The sequence below is a fragment of the Aegilops tauschii genome, chromosome 7, assembly GCF_002575655.3.
Source record: "Aegilops tauschii subsp. strangulata cultivar AL8/78 chromosome 7, Aet v6.0, whole genome shotgun sequence".
NCBI classification, from domain to species: domain Eukaryota; kingdom Viridiplantae; phylum Streptophyta; class Magnoliopsida; order Poales; family Poaceae; genus Aegilops; species Aegilops tauschii.
In genome coordinates, this window is record NC_053041.3 from 23514884 (window position 1) to 23539643 (window position 24760).

The 24760-nt window shown below is 49.3% G+C and overlaps 1 protein-coding gene and 1 pseudogene across 1 annotated transcript; both read right to left on the reverse strand.

Moving 5' to 3' along the window:
* Nucleotides 1-1823: 1823 nt before the first annotated feature.
* On the reverse strand, nucleotides 1824-4424 carry LOC109743924 (SNAP25 homologous protein SNAP32). The gene is made up of 5 exons (XM_020303016.4): nucleotides 3578-4424; nucleotides 3121-3214; nucleotides 2831-2958; nucleotides 2615-2712; nucleotides 1824-2267 (listed from the first exon to the last, which is right to left on the reverse strand). The coding sequence occupies exons 1-5, from the start codon at nucleotides 4061-4063 to the stop codon at nucleotides 2168-2170; spliced, it is 906 nt and encodes a 301-aa protein (XP_020158605.1). The 5' UTR covers nucleotides 4064-4424; the 3' UTR covers nucleotides 1824-2167.
* Nucleotides 4425-4555: 131 nt separating this feature from the next.
* Nucleotides 4556-5373, reverse strand: LOC141026678 (probable disease resistance protein At5g43740; annotated as a pseudogene).
* Nucleotides 5374-24760: the final 19387 nt, after the last annotated feature.

Genomic DNA, 24760 nt, shown 5'->3' on the forward strand with positions numbered 1-24760 from the left:
CCGAAAAAATTTATGCAACTCTGACTGTAACAAACGTGCAACTGATGTCTTGTAGATCAGCTTTTGTGTTTCCAGTAGTTTGAACATATATAGAAAAACAATCAGCCTGGTAAACTATAGACTGCTACGAGCCCAACACACAAACAGCCTCCCTGGGCCATGAAACTCCCCGCGGCATGCCAAAAAGCCTATCCATATAAGTGAACAAGAATTACAGAAGAAAACAACACGGATCTCAAAGCCATATAGAAAAATGTTTGATAGTCCCAGAGAAAATGAAGCCTCAAAGGTATCGGGGGTCAACAGAGATGTTATCAAAGAGGAATGGTGCAGAAGAAGGCTAAGTCCCAGCCTGGAGGTTCTAGGTGGATTTGCTCGAAAGTACCAAAGCTATATCAAGAATCAAAGGACTGAAGCAAAGCAAGGAGGGTTCAGAAGTGTCAGGAAAAAAGTTATTGTTCGGAGGCACATAAGCTAATACCGTTGAAAAAATAGCACGATAGCATTCTGAGCAATCTCTCGCTAAATAAATAACCGTACAATGCCTCACTAATAGCGCGATATAGCACACTATAGCGTGATATAGCACGTTAGCAACATATTTTAAGGGTGACATTATTTTGCTATAGCGCGCTATTTACAAATCTTGTGTCAAAGGAACATAATTATATAATTTCTCAACAATTTCGACCAGGGAAAATATAGTGTTCCCTCAACAAGGAACACACTCTCCTTACGGGCTCGCAGTACCAAATAGAAACACTTAGAAATACCGGGGCTAGGAAAGACAAGGGATAGAGTGGCACGAGTGGAATTATTGGGACTTTGGGTTGATAATCTTATCTTGGAGTACGACCATTGTTCATTTGCTTACACCCCTCTTGATAGAACAGTTGTCTTTAAACTCAGTGTGAAGTTTGGATTCATCATAAGACATACAGAACACATACTAATACTAAAAGCTTGAAGGAGGTAAGCACTACTACATCCGTAACTAAATATAGGACGTTTTTGCACTAATACTAAAAGCTTGAAGGAGGTAAGCATTATTATCAAGGTAGTTTAAGATATAAAAATAGGGGCCACCATGGATGTTTACGCTCGCATAGGAGGATAGGAAATCAGTACTTTTCCTAAAATAAACTCGATAAATTAGTCCTCTCCATTGCATTGTCATTAATCACCCCAAAAAAATAGGGGTAAATAAGATACACTTTCACCATTTCCACTTTATTGTTCCCAAATTCATTTTTAGCTCATGAAATTATTTTGTTCTCAATAGAGATATTCCCAAGATTGGGACTGAGCACTAAATACAATCATTGACATTGCTTCTGTGGTGCGATTATTATGGCTAGCGCTAGGCCTCAATTGGGTGAAAGGAGGAAAAATGGTTGCACAACATTGAGCCATCCGGACCTTGCTGCAGAAAATACTCGCTTGTAGCATTTTGTAGCAACATTTTACTTGCAATGTGTTGAAAGCACACACAAAAATGTCTCAATATTTTGAACACGCACATGCAGCAAAATTTTGTATACATGAAACAAATACCCATTGGCCGTAGCAAATCGCTGAATCAGACTTATGCCGCATGCCAGTCGATGCTTGTAGCACCACTATTTAATACTACCTCCATCTCAAAACATAAGACGTTTTTGTAGGCACGTTTTGTACTTTTGAGACGGAGGTAGTATGTGCGTAAATAATTTCCCCCACCCACTCCCCAAAAAGTGAACAAGAATCCCCAAAAAGTGAACAAGAATTACAGAAGAAAACAACACGGATCTCAAAGCCATGATCCAACGGGTGTGCGGGTCAACTGAGAAATACCAAATTCTGAGTCCACCCAGAATTAGCAACTCCATAAACCAATGTGAAATTGTTGTGCTTTCCTGTAGCATAGAGATTACAAAACAAGAAAACCGAATACAGACTTATCTACTGTCCATAGCAAATTGTACTACAACTGCAACATAGAAAATGAACCGCCGTCTAGCATTTACACAATAAACCCTGATACAACTCCCCGGCCACCTCCCCAACAAACCATCCTGATCAGAGTCGTATGCACAAAATGATCTGAATTAACAACCCACGAAAGCAAAGTGCAGAAGATAACGAGTGTCGCAGGAATCCTCCGGTGACAACAACATATGCTTTCCGTCTATCTCCCAAGCAGACGACGGGTTCGAGTGTTCGCCCCCTTGACCCTGTAGTTAAGTTCGTCAAAGTCCTTCTCTGCATGACCCAGATCCTTTGTTTGCCTGAAATCAACAAATGTACAGAAGAGCATGTCACACTCAGCCTGTGTAAAGGTTGCACCTTGAAGAATGAAGCAACAGTGCTAAACCATAACTAGAGAAATGTTCCATAAGATATTCAGATATCGACAATGTCAGATGGTAAATTGTTTCTGGATTGTGGAGCTACTACAGTATTTCCATGGGCGGCCATGGACGAAAATGTGCAATGGATATTTATTAGTATAAAAGTACTATGGATTAGTGATTAACAACACGTATTCTGTGTAAGTTGAACAATCTGGGGAGAAGTGTTTATTAGGCTATGAGCAGTAAGTAAGAACTAAGAGTGAAGTGTCACATGAATTTACCCCTCAATCTCAGTTCCCATGTCAATGGCCATTCCTTTCAACTCGGTCAGTATGTCGCTAAGATCAGATAGGCCATCATCCTGCTTTGCCTTCTCCACCTGACGAAAAAACCACATGATCAGAAACTACACAATATCGAAATAAAATCTGGTATTTTCCATATGTGATCCTGAGATGAAAATTTTGAGGTATTCATTCATAGCAATTTCTATGTACCTCGACTTTCTCAAGCTCTGACGTGGGTTCGGATAGGAATTGACGTGCATTGGATCGACGCGGACGATCTGACAGCCCCAGTTTATGCCTCTGCTCCATATGGCTGCCCTTGCGTATGAAGGAATCATCTGCATCCATGTTGTTGCATCCATTGAGTTACAAAACAGAACGTATATCATCACATATATAGTCCATATTTTAACATGTCAGTCAGACACATGTGTTCTTGCAGCCTTCTTTAAGATTACATACATTTATGAAACATTGTTTAAGATCGCACTGGAAATTACCTCTGGTCAGCATAGGGCCCCTGATTGCTCCATTCTTCTTTGGCTTCCACTTCTTGGAAAACAAACCACCAAGATCCCCTAGTAGCTTTTCCCCCTGAAAAAGGTTTGGAGAACAAAGCCTCTTGTCACAAACTTATCCATCTTATTAGGAGCAATTCGCCGCCACCATGAATTTGACTAAACTAATGTCGCAATCAAACAAGTTTCCCCCGGCAGACAGTTCCAGGTTAAACATTTCCAAAACATGTTGTTCTTAAGGGTTAGTGGAACTAATACTTGCAGGCATGCCATAAACTGTAGTTCCAAGATTGAAACATTGATCTTACTTCAGAATATCAAAATTAGGCTACTACTAGTATTCACCAGTAAGGAGCAACAACAGGGTAGGTAATAACTCAATTGGTAAGTTTGGTAAGTAAGAATAGCTAGTTAAGGGATGAATTGTTCTTCTTGTTACCCTGGATAGATCCTGGTCGATGTCGAGGGCCATGGCGTGGGTGCGCCTGATCTGCTGGCCCTGCTGGTGCACCTGGAGCAGGGTCTTTGACGCGGTGTCCCGCATCTCCTCGGCGACCCGGAGGCAGCCGTCGACCCGGCGCGTGGTCTCCTCGGCCTTGTACGCCGCGTAGCCCTCCAGCTCCTGCACCGACTGCGCCTCCACGCCCCCCGAGTCCCGGAAGTCGTTCCTGTACCGGCCCCTGGCCGCCGCCGCGGACGACGAGGACGCGAACCCGGACGGCCCGGGGCCCGCGGCGGCGGCGCCGGCGAATAGGGCGCCCCGCTGGTCGGCCTCGACGGCGGGGGTCGGGACGGAGGAGGCCCGCGCGGGCGGCCTCTGCTGGACCATGCCGCCGTCGTCGTCGGAGTCGGAGTCGAAGGGGTTCCGGGCGGCGGGCTTCTTCTTCCCGTTTGACCCGAAGAAGGACGAGCTCGTGGCGCTCATGGCGGAAGTTGCCCCTGGCGCCGAGCCGACCGAGATCTCTGCTCTGGTGCTGGTAATTCAGTAAAATTCCGCGGCGACTCGCGCGTGGCAGAGTTCAGAAGAAATGCTCCCGGAAACGGACGGAGCGCAGCTGGTAGATGGTAGATCGAGCGCCTGGGGATCGGGCAAGGAAGAAGGATGAGGAGGAAGAAAACTCGAGCGCGGCGGCTATAAAACAGGAGGAGTAGTATGAAGCAGCAGCAGCGGGCCGGGGGAAGGGGAAGGGGACCCGGTCGTGTCGTCGATTGCCTTGCCCCTACCCCCTCCGGCTCGCGCACGCGCACGCGCACGCGGTGGTGCTGTGGCTGGCTGGGTCAAGCGCGGACCGGACCTGGGGTGGTGATGGGTATGGTAGGAAGGAGACGTGACATCCCCTAAAAAGAGGTAATAGCCCCAACTTGCACCTCATGTGATGATTTAGTGCCAGGCCAATCACAACTCGACAATTGGCAGTCAGGTGGCTGGACCGGTTAGCGCACGCACTTTTGCACAAAATCCCCTGCCGTTTCCTTTAATCAACCCGCACTCACCTCCACCTGAATTAAATATGTGTCGAATCGAGTTCACGTCCGTTCGAGCTCTATCCCCTGAATAGGCCCCACGCGTGATGATTTTATCCCCAACGCTGTCTCTGAAGAGGCCCCACGCGTCGTCTTCCCCCAGGCGCCCGATCTCGACGACGTTGTCCGCGGCGCACACACGTCCGGGCTTCTAGTGGACACGACGACCTTCTGGCGCCGGCCGCCCTTCCCGAGCGGCGTCGACAGGCCGACCGCCGCCAGGTCGACGGGCGCCTCCAGCGGCCCGTCGATCAGCAGCAGGAAGCTTTTGCGCGAGAGTTCCGCGCGAATGAGGCAGGCCCGGCTCCGGTCGTCCGCCGACGACATCACGCCGTAGCTGCAGCCCAGGCAGGTGCAGCAGATGCCGAGCTGCACGTCCGTCACCGACCACCTGCTACCCACCTCCAAATAGAGCACGCGGTCGAAGAGGGCTTGGTACGGGCTGGGCTGCCGGAGCGGCGTGAGGAGCGACGTCTTGCCGGCGCCCCGCCGGCCCCAGACCCCCAGCCGGTCGTCGTCGGGGAGGTCGCTCTCGAGGAAGTCGTGCATTCTGGTGAGGTGGCTGTCCACACCTCGCAGGTGGCGGCAGGCCGAGCGCAGCCGGTCCAGCCTCGCCGGACGGCCGTGGGCGCGCGCCGCCGCCTCCTCGAGCTTCGTGATGGCCCCTTTGAACGTGATCATGTGGTAGATGATCTTGATTAGGAGCCACATGGTGATACGTACGTACGGGGTTCGACGATCGCGCACGAGAGAACCTCACGCCGCGAGAATCGACTCGACTAGCTATAGCGTACTACAATCTCAGGATATGTAGAATTCGTATCAGGAGGGGATCGTATCCAACGCGGACATGGCTTCAACTTCAACTTGTATCACACATGACTTGAATTGCTCCTGAAGCCCTGGTGAGACGAACGCGCGGACGATCTGCCATATTAGGCGCTACTAGCCTGAAGAACTAAAGAGGGGAGAAATTCAGTCAAAATCACTCAAAGTAGCATACTTTGTGGGACGATTGCGAGGAATTTAGGGCGATTTAGGATACGTGCTTAGGCCAAGCAGAACATGGGGGCTAGGGTTTATACCCGGTGCAAGATGGATGTCTCTTCCCCATCGGGATCCTGGGCTTTTTATAGCCTTACATTTTGTAGAAAGTAAGAGAAACAGAGACTGAAAATTAAAAAGTGCCACAAGTGCTCTTCTCGTATTTCAAACAGACATGAAGACCAGCATTAGCCGCGATGAAGGGCTGTAGTGCATCGAGGCAAGTCAACGAAGCAGTAAGTTGCCGTTAGATGCAGATCCAACAGCTGGGACTGCTTGGTTTCTTCAGCTAAGCAGAACGGAGTGTCAATTTCTTCAAAGATCGAAGGGGATGGGGCCTGACATGTGCTATACTTCAGATTCAGAGGGTTACATGCTCATCGCATACAGGTAAAGACTCGCATTTCCTTTTTAATTTTGACATCAGAACATGGCATCACAATTTCATTCGGGCCAACATACTAACCACGTCAGACAACACAACTACCAAGTACAGCAAACCAACATCACCACATGACTGAATGCATACTGCAAGCCCACAGTACAACAGAGCTTAAGATGACACGATAGGGGCATTCGACCGTCGTTAGATTATGCCTACCAGTCAAACAATGTAACTGAAACAGCGGCAGCTAGATTATTCAGGTGGATAGAGCTCGAACGGACGTGAACTCGATACAGATTTAATTCAGGTGGAGGTGAGTGCGGGTTGATTAAAGGAAACGGCAGGGGGTTTTATGCAAAAGTGTGTGCGCTGACCGGTCCAGCCACCTGGCTGCCAATTGTCGAGCTGTGATTGACCTGGGACTAAATCATCACATGAGGTGCAAGTTGGGGTATGGTGGAGTCAAGTTTTGCAAGTTTGGGACTAAATCATCACATTCTGTACAAGTTAGGGTACCTCGGGGTGCTATTACCTCTAAAAAAACAGGAAGGAGACGTGACATGACCGTGGTTAAATGAAATCAATCGATTAATTGGTTGCGGTGCGGGCGTGACCTGTGGAATTGCTTGTGGGCACACGGCACGCATGTGTGTGTGTGTGTCACGGCCTCCCTCACGGGGCGGAAGCAGCCGGGAAGCCGGACGTGCCCACGCTCCGAAGGCATCAACCGTACGCGCAGCGCTCGTCGCCTTCTAGAAAACCAAACAAAAGGTGTCGGGCAGCGAAACGCTCACGCGCTTCCAAACCAAATCGGTAAAATCACCGTACTTTAGCCCGTGAACGGCAGCCGAGCTGGCTTGACCGTGCAGACAATGACACTGGGAACAGCCGATCCGGATCCATGTTTTTTTTTTCTTACTTATTTCTCCAAGCTGCTATCGAAGCACATCTAGCTTTTATCTTAAGTCAAACTTTTAAAAGTTTCACCAACTTTTCAAGGAAAGGTAGCAACATTTATGGCATTAAATTAGTATGAGTAGATCCGTTTTGAAACATACTTTCATAGTATATCAATTTTGTGTCATATATGTTACAATTTTTTCTATATAGTTGGTCAAGATGAAATTATCAAGGGCGTCAGGGAGTTTTTCAGAACGGGCCGCATGCCAGAAGGGGTAAATGAAACAGTAATTGTTCTTATCCCAAAAATTGATAACCCAGCTCGTCTCACTGATTTCAGGCCTATAAGCCTCTGCAATGTCATTTACAAAATTATTGCTAAGTGCTTGGTGAATAGATTACGGCCATTGCTTGATGACATCATTTCACCGTACCAAAGTGCTTTTGTCCCAGGACGTTTAATCACGGATAATGCGTTGTTAGCTTTTGAGTGTCTTCACTTCCTTCAGCATGAGAAAAATCCAGAGAACAGTTTTTGCGCATATAAATTGGATCTCTCTAAGGCTTATGACAGGGTGGATTGGGGTTTCTTGGAGCAAGCGATGATCAAGTTAGGCTTCTCTCATCAGTGGGTGCAATGGATAATGTCATGTGTTACCTCGGTGAGATATTCCGTCAAATTTAATGGAGTCATCTTGGATTCGTTTGCGCCGTCGCGTGGGCTTCGGCAAGGTGACCCATTGTCCCCTTTCTTATTTCTATTGTGGCTGATGGTTTATCCGCATTACTGAAGCAGGGAGTGGAGACACAGGCAATCCAACCTGTTAAGATATGTAGCAGAGCACCTGGTATATCACACTTGCTATTTGCAGATGATACCCTGTTGTTTTTTAAGGCTAATGTTGCCCAGGCGACTTATGTGAAGGAAGTTATTCAGAGATACGCCCGAGCCACCGGTCAACTTATAAACCCACATAAATGCTCTATACAATTTGGTGATAACTGTCCTTTGATGATACAGACCGGTGTAAGACAAATATTGCAAGTGCAAAATTCTGAATTTGAAGGTAAATATCTTGGCCTACCGATGCCTGATGGGCGTATGCATAAGGGGAGATTTCAGATGTTGCAAGCAAGCTTAACCAAGAGGATCATGGCATGGGGGGACACCCTCACAAAGGCAGGAAAGGAGACCTTAATTAAATCTGTCTTGCAGGCCATCCCAACCTATATAATGGGGGTGTTTAAATTGCCATATTCTGTTTGTGATGACCTCACGCGGCTAGTGCGGAACTTCTGGTGGGGCTCGAAGCAAGGGAAAAGGAAAACCCATTGGCGTGCCTGGGACAAGCTCCTGGAGCCAAAAGGAAAGGGTGGACTGGGATTCCGTGATTTTCGGCTATTTAATCAAGCCCTTCTTGCGAGACAAGCATGGCGTCTATTGACCAATCCAGACTCACTATGCACTCAGGTATTAAAAGCAAAATATTACCCTAACGGATCCCTTGAGGATACTTTTTTTCAGGCAATGCTTCTCCAACGTGGCATGCCATTCATCACGGCCTTGAGCTCCTCAAAAAAGGACTCATATGGCGGGTGGGGAATGGCGAGCGAATCCGCATATGGCGTGATCCTTGGATTCCGAGGCCCACATCCTATCGTCCGATCACACCTCGGGCCACCTGTCGGCTTAGGCGGGTGTCCGAGCTCCTTGACGACAATGGTCGATGGCGGACGGATCTCCTTCAGCAGCATTTCTTGGCCCCAGATGTACAGTGCATCTTGTCGATCAAGGCCAGCCCACGGCGACTGGAGGATGTCCTCTCATGGGCGCCAGATACACGAGGTGTCTTCAGTGTTCGAAGTGCGTACAAGCTCGCGCTGGAGGACTGTACCCGCACCACTACGTGCGCCACGAGCAGGGCACCGGACGGCACGCGTGTCGTCTGGAAGGCAGTGTGGGGGTGCCCTGCACCCCCAAAGGTACGAGTTTTTGCATGGCGGGTCGCGACAAATTCATTGGCCACTCTTCATAATAAAAAGAAAAAAAGCTCGAGATTTCTGATACATGTGCTCTATGTGGTATGGAATGCGAGGACACGTTCCACGCTCTTTGCAGATGCCCTTTAGCTCAGCGGCTATGGACTGTGATGGCGCGCATATGGAGGATGCCCAAGGTGAAGCTATCATGAACACCGGTCCTGAGTGGACCATCCATCTGCTTGATGTTTGTTCTGCGGACGTACGTCTACCAATAATCATGACCTTGTGACGGAACTGGCATGTCAGAAACGAGGTTTATCATAACAAACCGGCACCACCAGTGGAGGCATCTTGTAGGTTCCTGTGTGGCTACATCAACTCACTGGTGGCCATACAGCAGCACCCGCATGCTGATGATTTAAAGGGGAAAACTGTGGTTGCTTATAGAGGCCATGAGGGGAGCCACAAGTCGCCTGTGGTGAGGCCGAGCAAATCGCCGGAGCGTTGGAAGAAGCCGCCGCTTGGGTGGGTGAAATTAAATGTTGATGGCTCATGGCGTGTGACGCCCGGGTAATTAGGCTACAGTAATCCCACGTTAATGATGCCACGTCACCACGGTTACTGTTGTTAATCTCGTGTTAGTTCAAAATCGATTTGAAATTTAAACTTAAAATAAAGTCAAACGGTAAAGATTTTCAAATATCAAAACTAAAATGTTCGGGTTGTGTCAAATAAATCGTAAGTAATTATGGTGGAGAAACCAAGCTTTGATAAAATGTTTAAAGGCTCTAAAACAATTAAACAAATGCCTATTGAATTTATAAAATGCTAAAACTATTTTATTATGGGTTAAGGATTAATCTCACAGTAGTTTGTTGATAAATACAAATTTAGGCACTAGTGGTAATTTTTGTAAAACTAAAAAAAAGAAAAGAAAATATATAAAGAAAAGAAAACAGAAAACAAAGCTAAAAAAAGAGAAAGCAAACCCCCCCACTGGGCTCCGGCCCAACAGACCACAGGCCCAACAGACCACAGGCCCAACTGGGCCAACCCATCAGGCCCAGCCGGCCACTCCCCCCCACTTCCCCTTAACCCTGGACCCCGAAACCCTACCCACCCCACCGACACCCCACGTTCCCCACTCCTCGCACCCACTCCCCCCCGCTGGATCTGGATCGGGGCGCGATGCCCCGACCCCCACCGCCCGACGCCGCCCCGCCTGGAACCGAACCACCCCGCCGCCCCGGTCGCTGGATCCTCGCCGCCCGGAGCTCGACGCGCCTCCGCCTTCGACGGACTGCCTCCTCTTCGTCACCGTCGCCCCCGACGTCGCTGCCTCGTCCCGCCACCACCTCGCGGACGCCACATCGTCGCCGGATCGCTCCCCGTCTCCGCCGCTCGTCCCCATCCTCCTCCCCAACGAGCCTCGCCGCCCCAGATCCCCTGCAACGGGGGTGAGCAACGACCCCCCCTCTTCTTTCCCCTCTCGTCCGGTCGCCGCCCACGGCCGTCCCACTCCGCCCATGCCCGAGCCCCGCCTAGCTGCACCCCGTCACTGCCGCTGCCGAGCGAGGCCGCCGTCGCCTCGGGCCCCTGCTCGCCGTGCCCGACCTCCCTCCTCGGCGTCCACAGCGCCGCTCCGGCGTCGTCCTCGCGCTCGCTGCGGCCTCCTTCCCCCACGCGCAGGCGACGCCCCACGCCCATGGCCACCTCTGGCGCTCCGACGCCCGCGCCCTGCTCCTCCCCTTTTGCCCTGCCGTGGCCTCGCCGCTGCCACGCCGGCGAACCCTCCCCCCTTGCCGTGGCCCCAACTGGCTGCGTCCAGTGCGGGCGCCCGCAACCGCGCGCCCCTGAGCCACTGCCCCGGGGCCCGAACCCCCTATGGGCCATAGACAGGTGGGCCCCGCGCCCAGAACGTAATTAAAAAAAAAGAGAAAAATGACAGTGTGTGAATTGTTCAAAATACTACTCTAAGAAACAACTATGGTTTATCCAACTTTGGGGTGAATGCGGTCACGGGATCCTAGTGTTAAAGTTAGTAAATTCGTTTAACCCGAGTAGAAGAGAGTTCAGAGTCCCAGAGTAAAGGTCGAGGAGTAAAAGATACTAGTACCACCCAATGGCGACGTGGGCCCGTAAGACACACAGCCATGTTAGTAAAAGTTTTGTAATGTCTATTCTCGACTTCGGCCAAGGAGTGTGGATAGGGGGATTCCTACAGGCAGTCGGCTCTGATACCAACTTGTGACGCCCCCGATTTGACCGTACACTAATCATGCACGCAAATGTGTACGATCAAGGTCAGGGACTCACGGGTAGATATCACAACACAACTCTAAAACATAAATAAGTCATACAAGCAATATAATACAAGCCAGGGGCCTCGAGGGCTCGAATACAAGTGCTCGATCATAGACGAGTCAGCGGAAGCAACAATATCTGAGTACAGACATAAGTTAAACAAGTTTGCCTTAAGAAGGCTAGCACAAACTGGGATACAGATCGAACGAGGCGCAGGCCTCCTGCCCGGGATCCTCCTAACTACTCCTGGTCATCGTCAGCGGCCTGCACGTAGTAGTAGGCACCTCCAGTGTCGTAGGTGTCGTCGTCGACGGTGGCGTCTGGCTCCTGGACTCCAGCATCTGGTTGTGACAACCAGATAGAAAAGAAAAGGGGGAAAAGAGGGAGAGAAGCAACCGTGAGTACTCATCCAAAGTACTCGCAAGCAAGGAGCTACACTACATATGCATGGGTATATGTGAAAAGGGGCATATCAGTGGACTGAACTGCAGAATGCCAGAATAAAAGGGGGATAGCTAGTCCTGTCGAAGACTACGCTTCTGGCCATCTCCATCTTGCAGCATGTAGAAGAGAGTAGATTGAAGTCCTCCAAGTAGCATCGCATAGCATAATCCTACCCGGCGATCCCCTCCTCGTCGCCCTGTTAGAGAGCGATCACCGGGTTGTATCTGGCACTTGGAAGGGTGTATTTTATTCAGTATCCAGTTCTAGTTGTCATAAGGTCAAGGTACAACTCCGGGTCATCCTTTTACCGAGGGACACGGCTATTCGAATAGATAAACTTCCCTGCAGGGGTGCACCACATAACCCAACACGCTCGATCCCATTTGGCCGGACACACTTTTCTGGGTCATGCCCGGCCTCGTAAGATCAACGCGTCGCAGCCCCACCTAAGCACAACAGAGCGGTCAGCACGCCGGTCTAACCCTATGCGCGCAGGGGTCTGGGCCCATCGCCCTATGCACACCTGCACGTTGCGTACGCGGCCGGAAGCAGACCTAGCCTAGTGGCGTTCCAATCCAATCCGGCGCGCGCCACTCAGTCGCTGACGTCAAGAAGGCTTCGGCTGATACCACGATGCCGGGATACCCATAACTACTCCCGCGTAGATGGTTAGTGCGTATAGACCAAATGGCCAGACTCAGATCAAATACCAAGAACTCGTTAAGCGTGTTATGTCGAAGTAACCGCGGACGCCGTCCAGGGCCAGGCCCACCTCTCGCCTAGGTGGTCTCAACCTGCCCTGTCGCTCCGCCACAAAGATCCACTTGCGGGTACTCCTACGAGCCGACCCGACTTTAGTCACCACATGTATCATGTATATAGTATATAAGTATATACCCGTGATCACCGCCCAGGTGATCACGACCCGATAGTATAGCACAGCAGACGGACAAGAATGTAGGGCCACTGATGGAAAACTAGCATCCTATACTAAGCATGTAGGATTGCAGGTACAGGTATCAACAGTAGTAGCAAGGATAGGCTATGCATCAGGATAGGATATCGAAAAGCAGTAACATGCTACACTACTCTAATGCAAGCAGTATAGAGAAGAATAGGCGATATCTGGTGATCAAGGGGGGGGGGCTTGCCTGGTTGCTCTGGCAAGTAGGAGGGGTCGTCGACTCCGTAGTCGAACTGGGCAGCAGCAGGGGCGGTCTCGTAGTCTACCGGAGAGAAGAGGGGGAAGAAACAGTAAATACAATGCAAACATAAGCATGACGATGCGTGACATGACAATGAGCGGTGCTAGGTGTGTCCTAACGCGACAGTAGGTGGTACCGGTGAAGGGGGGGAACATCCGGGAGGTATTCCCGATGTTTTGCGTTTTCGGACAGACGGACCGGAGGGGGAAAGTTGCTAGTTCGATAGGTTAGGGAGGTGTGGTGGACGAACGGACTGCGTATTCGGATTCGTCTCGTCGTTCTGAGCAACTTTCATATAGAAAACATTTTCATCCGAGTTACGGTTTAAAAGATATGAATTTTCATAGTTTATTTGAATTTCTGGAATTATTTGAATTAAGCAAAAATGAATTATGACGTCAGCATGAGGCAATGCTGACGTCATCAGGTCAACAGAGCGGCTGACCAGGTCAAACTAACCAGCGGGCCCCACCTGTCATAGACAGTGGGCTAACAGAAGATTAAACTAATTAATTTTTAGTTAATTAACTACTGGGCCCACCTGTCAGTGAGTGATTAGATTAATTAATTAGTTTTAATTATAAAAACATTTTTCTTTTCTCTTTTTTTTAATTTTGCGGCGGGGCCCGCATGTCAGTGGCTGAGCCTGCCCAGTCAGCACGTTGACTGGGTTGACCCAGTCAACGGGGCCCACGGGGCCCACGGGCAGTGGCACTGGGGGGGGGGGCCAGGCCAGCCACGTCGGCGGCCGGCGCCGGAGCAACTCCGACGAGCCAAACGCGGCGGCGCGGCTCGGGAGGGGCGCGGGTTTCGCGCACAGGGGGTCTGCGGGGTCGTGGCTGGGCGCGTTCGACGCGGCTCGGCGCCGCGCGTCCAACGGTGGTGGCCGGAGCGGCTGGAACGGGCGGGGGCGAGCGCTACGAGCTCGCCGGCGGCGAGGTACTTCGGGCTGGGGCGGGTGCGGCGTTAGGGCGCGCGAGCGGCCGAACTAGCTAGCTAGGCGGGTGCTACACGGTGCGGTCGAGCTAACGGGCATACGCCCATGACCAAATGGTCACCGGAGACCCGCCGGCGACGAGCTCCGCGCGCGGCGTTCGGGCGCGCGTGGGGAAGCCGCTAGGGGGCGCGCGAGAGAGAAAGGGCAGGGGAGGAGGGGGAGAGGCTCACGGCGAGGCTGTAGGGGGACGGCAGCGTGCTCGGGGAGGCTCGAGGCGGCGAAACGGGGCGGCGATCGACGGCGGCCGTGCGGGGAAGACGAGCTCGGGGAGGCCGTTGCAGTGGCTCGGAGCTCCAACGGAGAGGTGGAGGTGGTGTAGTCGAGGGCGGCGACGGCGTACGACACGGCGAAGTGGCGATTGGGGCACGGTGGCCGCGGGAACGACGGCGAGCACGCTCGGGCAGTGGGGATCGAAGGGGAGAGGGAGGTGGATCTGACGGGGGAGGCGCAGAGGCGGAGAGGGAGAGCGGGGGTGAGTGGGAGAGGGGCCCGAGGAGGCGGGGGGGCTGGCGTCCTTATCCTCGCCGGCGTGCGGCGGGGACGGCCCCTGTTCCGACCCCGGTCGGGGGAACAGGGAAGGGGGCGAGGGGGAGAGGGAGATGGGCTAGGCCGGCTGGGCCGGGGGTCGGCCCAGTTGGGCCAGGGGTCCACTGGGGGGGAGGGCCTTCTCCTTTTTTCTTTTTCTTTGTCTGTTCTGTTTTCTGTTTTCTTTTTATTTGTTTATTTTCTTTTCTGTTTTATTTCATTTAAAAGTATTTAGGCATTTTATAAAAATGTGTTTTCTCCACAATAATTATCAGTGCAATTTCTGGCAGGGCCCGAACATTTTTGTTTAAATTTTTGAAAACTTTTATTTTCCATTTTTAAATTTAATTGAAGTTTGAATTAGGAGTTTGAAAAGGAATGTGATTCAAATGTGATCAAGCCCTGTTTAGCAACATGATTAGCTTAATCACAGGGAGTTACTGTAGCATGATTCTCGGGGTGTTACAAATCTCCTCCACTACAAGAAATCTCGTCCCGAGATTTAGGAGGTAGAAGGAAACAGTGCGGGGTATTCTTCGCGCAGACGATCCTCTCGTTCCCAAGTGGCCTCATCTTCAGAATGGTGCGACCACTGGACTTTGAGAAACTTGATCGCCTTCTGACGTGTGCGGCGTTTAGCTTGGTCGAGAATGCGGACCGGATGCTCCTTATAGGAGAGGTCTTGCTGCAATTCGAGCACTTCATGATCCACAGCTCGGATTGGATCCTTGAAGCAACGGCGGAGCTGTGACACATGGAACACATCGTGAACCTGAGAAAGGTTCGGCGGTAGCTCCAGTTGGTATGCCACTTTTCCACGCCTTTCGAGAATAGTGAATGGGCCAATATAGCGAGGAGCTAGTTTGCCCTTGATGCCGAAGCGGTGAGCACCCTTCATAGGTGTGACTCGAAGATAAGCCTTTTCGCCAGGTTGATAGACCATGTCTTTATGATGACGGTCATACTGACTCTTCTGACGTGACTGAGCAGTCTTGAGATTCTCACGAATAATGCGGACTTGTTCTTCGGCATCTTGGATAATATCCGGACCGAAGAGTGGACGTTCCCCAGTTTCTGACCAGTTCAGAGGGGTTCGGCACTTTCGTCCATATAACACTTCAAAGGGGGCCATCTTCAGACTAGCTTGATAGCTATTGTTATAAGAGAACTCAGCATACGGGAGAGATTCCTCCCATTTCTTGCCGAAGGAAATAACGCAAGCTCGAAGCATGTCTTCGAGAACTTGGTTGACGCGTTCAACTTGTCCTTGCGATTGAGGATGAAACGCAGTACTGAATGACAGATGAGTTCCCATAGCTTCTTGGAAACTTGCCCAGAATCTTGAAGTGAATAAGCTGCCACGGTCTGAGCTGATAACCAATGGAATACCGTGGAGTGAAACAATCCTGGACATATAGAGCGTTGCCAACTGGCTAGCAGTGATCGTTTCTTTGACTGCCAGAAAATGTGCAACTTTGGAAAGTCGGTCAATGACGACAAGAATAGCATCATTACCTTTCTGTGATTTGGGAAATCCAGTGACGAAGTCCATTTCAACATGGTCCCATTTCCATTCAGGAATAGAGATAGGTTGCAGAGTTCCAGCAGGCCTTTGATGTTCTGCTTTGATACGACGGCAAACGTCACACTCAGCAACATAACGAGCAATGGCTTGCTTCATATTAGACCACCAGAATCTCTGACGGATGTCTTGGTACATCTTTGTACTACCAGGATGGATACACAGAGGTGTATCATGAGCTTCTTTCATAACTTCCTGTGTCATATCCAGGTTTTTCTCTGCACATGGCACCACTAGGCGGCCCTTGAAGTATAGGGTGCCATCTTCAGCAATGGTGAAGGATGAGGGCTTTCCTTCTGCGAGGTAGCGCTTAATCTTGTGGGCTTCAGAGTCATACTTCTGTAGCCTTTTGATGCTATCCACGAGATCTGGTTTAGCAACTAGGGTATTGAGGGAACCCTGGGTAACAACGTGGAGGTTCACCTTGCCAAACTCCTTAGGAGGGGGAGTGAGTGCACCCGAAGGGACAATATGGAGGTTCAGCTTCCTGAATTCTTCAACAAGCGAGGGCTGAACTTTGTGAACCTGGAGGTGGTTGCAGTAAGACTTGTGGCTCAAGGCATCAGCCATTACATTAGCCTTGCCTGGCGTATAGGAAATACCCAAGTCAAAGTCTGCAACAAGCTCCATCCATCTCTGTTGACGGAGGTTCAGATCTGGCTGAGTAAACAGATACTTCAGACTTTGGTGGTCAGTGAAGATCTCGCAACGATTACCGAGAAGGTAATGTCGCCACTGCTTCAGCGCATGAATGACAGCAGCAAGTTCGAGGTCGTGAACTGGGTAGTTCTCTTCGTGAGGGCGCAATTGCCGAGAGGCATAAACAATCACTTTGCGGTCTTGCATTAGGACACAGCCTAATCCTTGACGGGAAGCGTCGCAGTAAATGACAAAGTCCTTCTTAGTATCAGGTGGAGCTAGAACTGGAGCAGAAGTCAACTTGTCTTTGAGTGCTTGGAAACTTTCCTGACATTTGTCTGTCCATTGGAACTTGACACCCTTATGCAACAGGTTAGTCAGAGGCCTGGCGATCTTAGAGAAGTTCTCGACGAATCGACGACAATAGCTGGCGAGACCGAGAAAACTTCTGACTTGCTTAACGTTCTTGGGAGGAGTCCAATCAAGAATAGCCTGAACTCGCTCGGGGTTGACGGCAATACCATCCTTAGAGATGACATGCCCAAGATAGGTTACTTCCGGTAGCCAGAATTCACATTTGGAGAACTTGGCATATAGTTGATGCTCTCGTAGCTTCTCCAGCACAAGTCGAAGATGTTCGGCATGTTCTTCTTTGTTCTTGGAAAATACCAGGATATCATCCAGATAAACCACGACGAACTTGTCGAGGTAATCCATGAATATATAGTTCATCAGACGAGAGAAGGTGGCTGGAGCATTGGTTAAACCGAAAGACATGACGGTGTACTCGTATGAACCATAGCGAGTCACGAAGGCGGTCTTTGGGATATCCTCTTCGCGAACACGGATCTGATGGTAGCCCAACCTCAAGTCGAGCTTAGAGAACACTGACGAACCCGCCAGTTGATCATACAGATCATTGATCCGAGGAAGAGGGTATTTATTCTGAATGGTAGCTTGGTTTATAGGACGGTAGTCTTGAACCAATCGGTTAGTCCCATCCTTCTTCTTGACAAAGAGAGAAGGTGCTCCCCAAGGAGAGCAACTTGGGCGAATGAATCCTTTGCGAAGAGATTTGTCGATTTCCTCCTTAAGCTCAAGGAGTTCATGCGGCGGCATTTTGTAGGGTCGCTTGGCTATAGGAGTGGTGCCTGGTTTCAAGTCGATGATGAATTCGACAGCTCTAGCAGGGGGAATCCCTGGAAGTTCTTCAGGGAAGACGTCGAGGAATTCACGCACGATGGGAATGTTTTCAATGCCCTCAAGTGGTGCAGCGTTCAATGCATTCAATGCATAGAGCCTTGCCTCGGCATTTTGCACCAGATGAGCTTGGTAAGCAACTATTTCATCTGAAGGGTGTAGCAGATGGACGGTCTTAGTGGCGCAAACTATAGAAGCAGTATGCGCTTTCAACCAATCCATACCCAAAATGAGGTCGATGTTAGACGTCTTCAGAATAATGGGAGAGGCATAGAATTCCAGCCCTTCGATTTCCACGGGGACATCGATGCCAACCAAGGAGGTTTGACACTGTCCCACGGGGGTTTTGACCAATACAGAGGTGTTCATCTCCTCACATTTAACGTCGTGCTTGTATGCAAAATCTTCTGACATGAATGAATGCGATGCACCTGTATCAAATAAAACGGATGCTGGTACTGAATTTACGAGGAGTGTACCCATCACAGTAGCAGGCTGGTCTTGAGCCTCGTTGAGATCAACGTGGTTGGCATGAGCACGACCATAAGACTTAGCATTGTTGTTGCGGGGCTGATTGTTACCACGGCCAGTTGCTGGAAGGGCCAGTTGATTCTGGTTCTGGTTGCATTCTTTAGCACGGTGTCCTGGTTGACCACACCTGAAGCACAAGCCATTATTCAGAGTGGGAACAGGAGCTTGGGATGGTGGAGCTGGAAGTCTTGACTGCCTAGACGGTGGTGGAGGCAGACGAGGTGCAGCATAGGTCTGCCTTGGGGCAGATGCATTTGGTCGGTACATGCTGTTCAGGATCCATATCTTACGCTTCTGTGCGGGCGAGCCCGAAGATGAGCCCGTGTCACGGTTGCGCCTGTGAGAGCTCTGGTATTCCTGCAGACCAGTTTCGACATTGATGGCCTTGTTCACCAAGGTGGCGAATCAGCAAAGTCATGCACTAGAAGTGCGAGCTTGATGTCAGCTTGAAGGCCATCACGGAACTTCTCCTGTCTGCGTGCATCAGTTGCAATGTCTTCTTCAGCATAGCGGGACAAGTCCAGAAACTCCCGCTGATAAGCTTCGACAGTTTTGTTGCCTTGGGTGAGGTTGCGGAACTCACGCTTCTTCCGGTCCATGACTCCCTGAGGAATGAAGCGGGCACGGAAAGCAGCTTGGAAGTCTGGCCATGTGATGATTGTTCCAGCTGGCAGAGTACGCCTGTGGCTGTCCCACCATTGAGCTGCGGGTCCCTTCAGAAAGAAGGAAGCAAAGTTGACATAGCTGGCAGGGGCTACATCGGCAGACTCCATCTCATAGGTGATGTCACGGAGCCAGTCATCAGCATCCAGAGGCTGAGTTGAGCTGCGGTAGATGGTTGGGTTGAGGCGTATGAAATCTTGAAGAGTCACTTGGGCTGGCTGCTGGTTCATATTGGGGCGAGGAAACTGAGCCATCATATTTTCCATGAACTGGCGGTTCAGTTCAAACTGTTGGATCATACCAGCCATGTACTCAGGTGGTGGTGGGGCATCGCCACCACGACCACGACCACCTGGTCTAACCATCCTGCTAATATATAACAGGGGTAGTTCAGCATTGGGAAATAATTGCAAAGACAAGAATCATTCATGATGAAAACATGCATAACGAGAGGAGCACGATAGCTACTACATAGGTAGTCGGCATAACTTACAAAAGGGGTCATGCATAGAGTTCAGCACACAGAGTTCAGTACATAAACTAAAACATCATAGGCGGCACACAGGCTCGCGGCGACTACCACTAATACTACAAGCAAGCCTACATCAGTCCCAAGAGGTACTGTGGAGGTAATCGTAGCCCGACAGCTGGTAGTGAGGCAACGGATAGCCCTCGACGTCAGCAGACTGGGGGCCGCGGATACTCAGGTGTAGAGCCCGACGCTCAGGTGGCAGAAGAGGGCCAAGTGTGGGAGAGTAGCCTCCCACCTCTGGCCAACCGACACCGTGGGGCATCACGGTCCTGGCTGGGTAGATCGCAGTACGCGGTACCTGTCCAGATCGGACAAAGGGGTGCAGCAGCGTCAGAGCTCGGTAAAGGTGCTGACGGGTGGTGTACATCTCGTGGCGAAGAGCTCGGTTAGCTCGATCCAGCCCATCAGCATGCAGAACAAGGTGCTGATGGTAGAAGGGCTCTCGGGTGACCGTGGAGTAGGCAGCAGTATAGTATCCCTCCGCACCAACATCAGATGCGATAGCAATGTGCCTGAAAGGGGAGGTGTCCAACTCCTGATACTCTCCACGAAGACGTGTCAGAGCAGCATAGGCAGCATCGTGGGCAGCCATATCGATGGTCACACCAACACCATGTGCGGTGTGCAGCACAGTAGTGGAGTCGTACTCCCGAGAGTAGAGGTGGACGATGGCACGGTACTGCTCCTGGTTAAAGTCCTGGTACTCCTCGTAGACGGTGTACTCAGGGTGCCAGCGATAACCCAGATAGGTCATCATCTCAGCTAGCACCGCAGGTGATCCCGAGGCACCAATGGCCGTCGTGTGGCGCACGACCTGCCTCGAGGGTTCCATCTGAAAGCAAAGACGTTTCAAAGGAGTCAAATGACAGTGTGTGAATTGTTCAAAATACTACTCTAAGAAACAACTATGGTTTATCCAACTTTGGGGTGAATGCGGTCACGGGATCCTAGTGTTAAAGTTAGTAAATTCGTTTAACCCGAGTAGAAGAGAGTTCAGAGTCCCAGAGTAAAGGTCGAGGAGTAAAAGATACTAGTACCACCCAATGGCGACGTGGGCCCGTAAGACACACAGCCATGTTAGTAAAAGTTTTGTAATGTCTAGACTCGACTTCGGCCAAGGAGTGTGGATAGGGGGATTCCTACAGGCAGTCGGCTCTAATACCAACTTGTGACGCCCCCGATTTGACCGTACACTAATCATGCACGCAAATGTGTACGATCAAGGTCAGGGACTCACGGGTAGATATCACAACACAACTCTAAAACATAAATAAGTCATACAAGCAATATAATACAAGCCAGGGGCCTCGAGGGCTCGAATACAAGTGCTCGATCATAGACGAGTCAGCGGAAGCAACAATATCTGAGTACAGACATAAGTTAAACAAGTTTGCCTTAAGAAGGCTAGCACAAACTAGGATACAGATCGAACGAGGCGCAGGCCTCCTGCCCGGGATCCTCCTAACTACTCCTGGTCGTCGTCAGCGGCCTGCACGTAGTAGTAGGCACCTCCAGTGTCGTAGGTGTCGTCGTCGACGGTGGCGTCTGGCTCCTGGACTCCAGCATCTGGTTGTGACAACCAGATAGAAAAGAAAAGGGGGAAAAGAGGGAGAGAAGCAACCGTGAGTACTCATCCAAAGTACTCGCAAGCAAGGAGCTACACTACATATGCATGGGTATATGTGAAAAGGGGCATATCAGTGGACTGAACTGCAGAATGCCAGAATAAAAGGGGGATAGCTAGTCCTGTCGAAGACTACGCTTCTGGCCATCTCCATCTTGCAGCATGTAGAAGAGAGTAGATTGAAGTCCTCCAAGTAGCATCGCATAGCATAATCCTACCCGGCGATCCCCTCCTCGTCGCCCTGTTAGAGAGCGATCACCGGGTTGTATCTGGCACTTGGAAGGGTGTATTTTATTCAGTATCCAGTTCTAGTTGTCATAAGGTCAAGGTACAACTCCGGGTCGTCCTTTTACCGAGGGACACGGCTATTCGAATAGATAAACTTCCCTGCAGGGGTGCACCACATAACCCAACACGCTCGATCCCATTTGGCCGGACACACTTTTCTGGGTCATGCCCGGCCTCGTAAGATCAACGCGTCGCAGCCCCACCTAAGCACAACAGAGCGGTCAGCACGCCGGTCTAACCCTATGCGCGCAGGGGTCTGGGCCCATCGCCCTATGCACACCTGCACGTTGCGTACACGGCCGGAAGCAGACCTAGCCTAGTGGCGTTCCAGTCCAATCCGGCGCGCGCCACTCAGTCGCTGACGTCAAGAAGGCTTCGGCTGATACCACGACGCCGGGATACCCATAACTACTCCCGCGTAGATGGTTAGTGCGTATAGACCAAATGGCCAGACTCAGATCAAATACCAAGAACTCGTTAAGCGTGTTATGTCGAAGTAACCGCGGACGCCGTCCAGGGCCAGGCCCACCTCTCGCCTAGGTGGTCTCAACCTGCCCTGTCGCTCCGCCACAAAGATCCACTTGCGGGTACTCCTACGAGCCGACCCGACTTTAGTCACCACATGTATCATGTATATAGTATATAAGTATATACCCGTGATCACCGCCCAGGTGATCACGACCCGATAGTATAGCACAGCAGACGGACAAGAATGTAGGGCCACTGATGGAAAACTAGCATCCTATACTAAGCATGTAGGATTGCAGGTACAGGTATCAACAGTAGTAGCAAGGATAGGCTATGCATCAGGATAGGATATCGAAAAGCAGTAACATGCTACACTACTCTAATGCAAGTAGTATAGAGAAGAATAGGCGATATCTGGTGATCAAGGGGGGGGGGGCTTGCCTGGTTGCTCTGGCACGTAGGAGGGGTCGTCGACTCCGTAGTCGAACTGGGCAGCAGCAGGGGCGGTCTCGTAGTCTACCGGAGAGAAGAGGGGGGAGAAACAGTAAATACAATGCAAACATAAGGATGACGATGCGTGACATGACAATGAGCGGTGCTAGGTGTGTCCTAACGCGACAGTAGGTGGTACCGGTGAAGGGGGGGAACATCCGGGAGGTATTCCCGATGTTTCGCGTTTTCGGACAGACGGACCGGAGGGGGAAAGTTTCTAGTTCGATAGGTTAGGGAGGTGTGGTGGACGAACGGACTGCGTATTCGGATTCGTCTCGTCGTTCTGAGCAACTTTCATATAGAAAACATTTTCATCCGAGTTACGGTTTAAAAGATATGAATTTTCAAAGTTTATTTGAATTTCTGGAATTATTTGAATTAAGCAAAAATGAATTATGACGTCAGCATGAGGCAATGCTGACGTCATCAGGTCAACAGAGCAGCTGACCAGGTCAAACTAACCAGCGGGCCCCACCTGTCATAGACAGTGGGCTAACAGAAGATTAAACTAATTAATTTTTAGTTAATTAACTACTGGGCCCACCTGTCAGTGAGTGATTAGATTAATTAATTAGTTTTAATTATAAAAACATTTTTCTTTTCTCTTTTTTTTTAATTTTGCGGCGGGGCCCGCATGCGGACGTCAATTTGACGCAACGAGCGGCGACTAGGAGCTCCCTAAGCGAGAGACGTAGGTCAGACTCGCCTGAAGGCGAGCATGAGATGGGCCGGCCCAGGAGCGCGGGAGGCCACAGACCGTAGCCTCTTTTGCCCACATTTTTGTTTCCTTTTTCTTTTTTTTTTTAACTTTTGCTTATACTTTCAAATGTTCTAAAAAATCATATTACAAAAACTTTGCATAAAATATTTGAAAAATGTTAAATGTATATAAAAATGTTTGTCATGTATACGAAATATTTATAAAAAACATACAACTATGTATGAAATAATGTTGATCATGTATTAAAAAAATTACTAAATATGTATAAAAATATTTCCGGTGTATAAGAGAAATATACAACGTACGTTAACTAATAGTAGACATCACAAAACAAATATTTTAAAATTTTAATTCTGTATTTAGAAAATTTTAAACATTGCACATAAAAATATCCTCATGTATACAGAAAATGTATTTTCCGTGTGAAAAAATGTTTACCGCCATTAAACAAATGTTCACCATGTATTAAAAAAGTTGGTAATGTATTTAAAATATATTGATCTTGTATTTATAAAATATTAAAAATTTATTAAAAATCGAAATAGATATATACCAAAAATTAGCAATGTGTATGAAAAAAACAGACATAGATTTTGTTTCGGAAATTATTGATGTATTTTAAAAATGAACATGTATACAAAATATGTTTTTGATGTATACAAAATTGTTGAATGCGTATTGAACAAAGTTGACATGTGTTGAACAAAAAAACCAATGAAAATTGACAAAGGAACAAAGAAACCCAATAAAAAAAACAAGAATATTAATGAAAAATTATGGAAACTGTGAAAACCAAGAAGGAAACAAGGAAAGGCGATGAAAACAAGAATGAAACAAAGAAAAATGAAGAAAGAAAAGCAAAAAAAAATGTGAAAACTGAGAAAGAAACAAAGAAATGAAGAAAAAAAAGGAAAGAAAACTAGCGAAACCATGAAATAACAAAGAAAAGCAGTCAATAAAGAAAAACAGAAAAAATAAAAAAAAACCATGAAGAAAGAAACAGAAAAAGTCAAAAGAAAACTAAAAGACGGAAAAGAAAAAAAACAGAAAAAGTAATGAGCGAGCGAATCCATCGAAAACAGTGGAAAAGAAAGAGACAAAAATGAGTTGTCCGAGTAGATAGACGTGAAGGAAACCCTTCAGGCGAGTGTACCATATATCTCGTTATATGCAAGATATAGTTGTCATGTTACACATGTGCGTTTGGAAAAACAAAATTCATCCCGGGCTTGTGGACTCTAGGCTTCTTTTTTGGCCGGGCTCAAGCTTGAGCAAAAGGGTCATTTTCGGGCTCCGAGCCACGATCGAGCCTGTAGTACGGGTTTGGGCTTTTTTCGAACCCGGATCGACATATGATCTGGTTTATCTACAACCGCACTTGGCTAATGTGACCCTTTGTATTACCACAGACATGAACCGACAATCCTAGTTGTCCATGCAGACAACCACACGTTTCATATCCAACACCTCAAATCCATACAAGGGTATGCACATAGAACATGCGACCAATAAGCAGACAAGCAATTCAACACAAGCCAAAAACACCCACGACAAATGAAATTCAATAATTC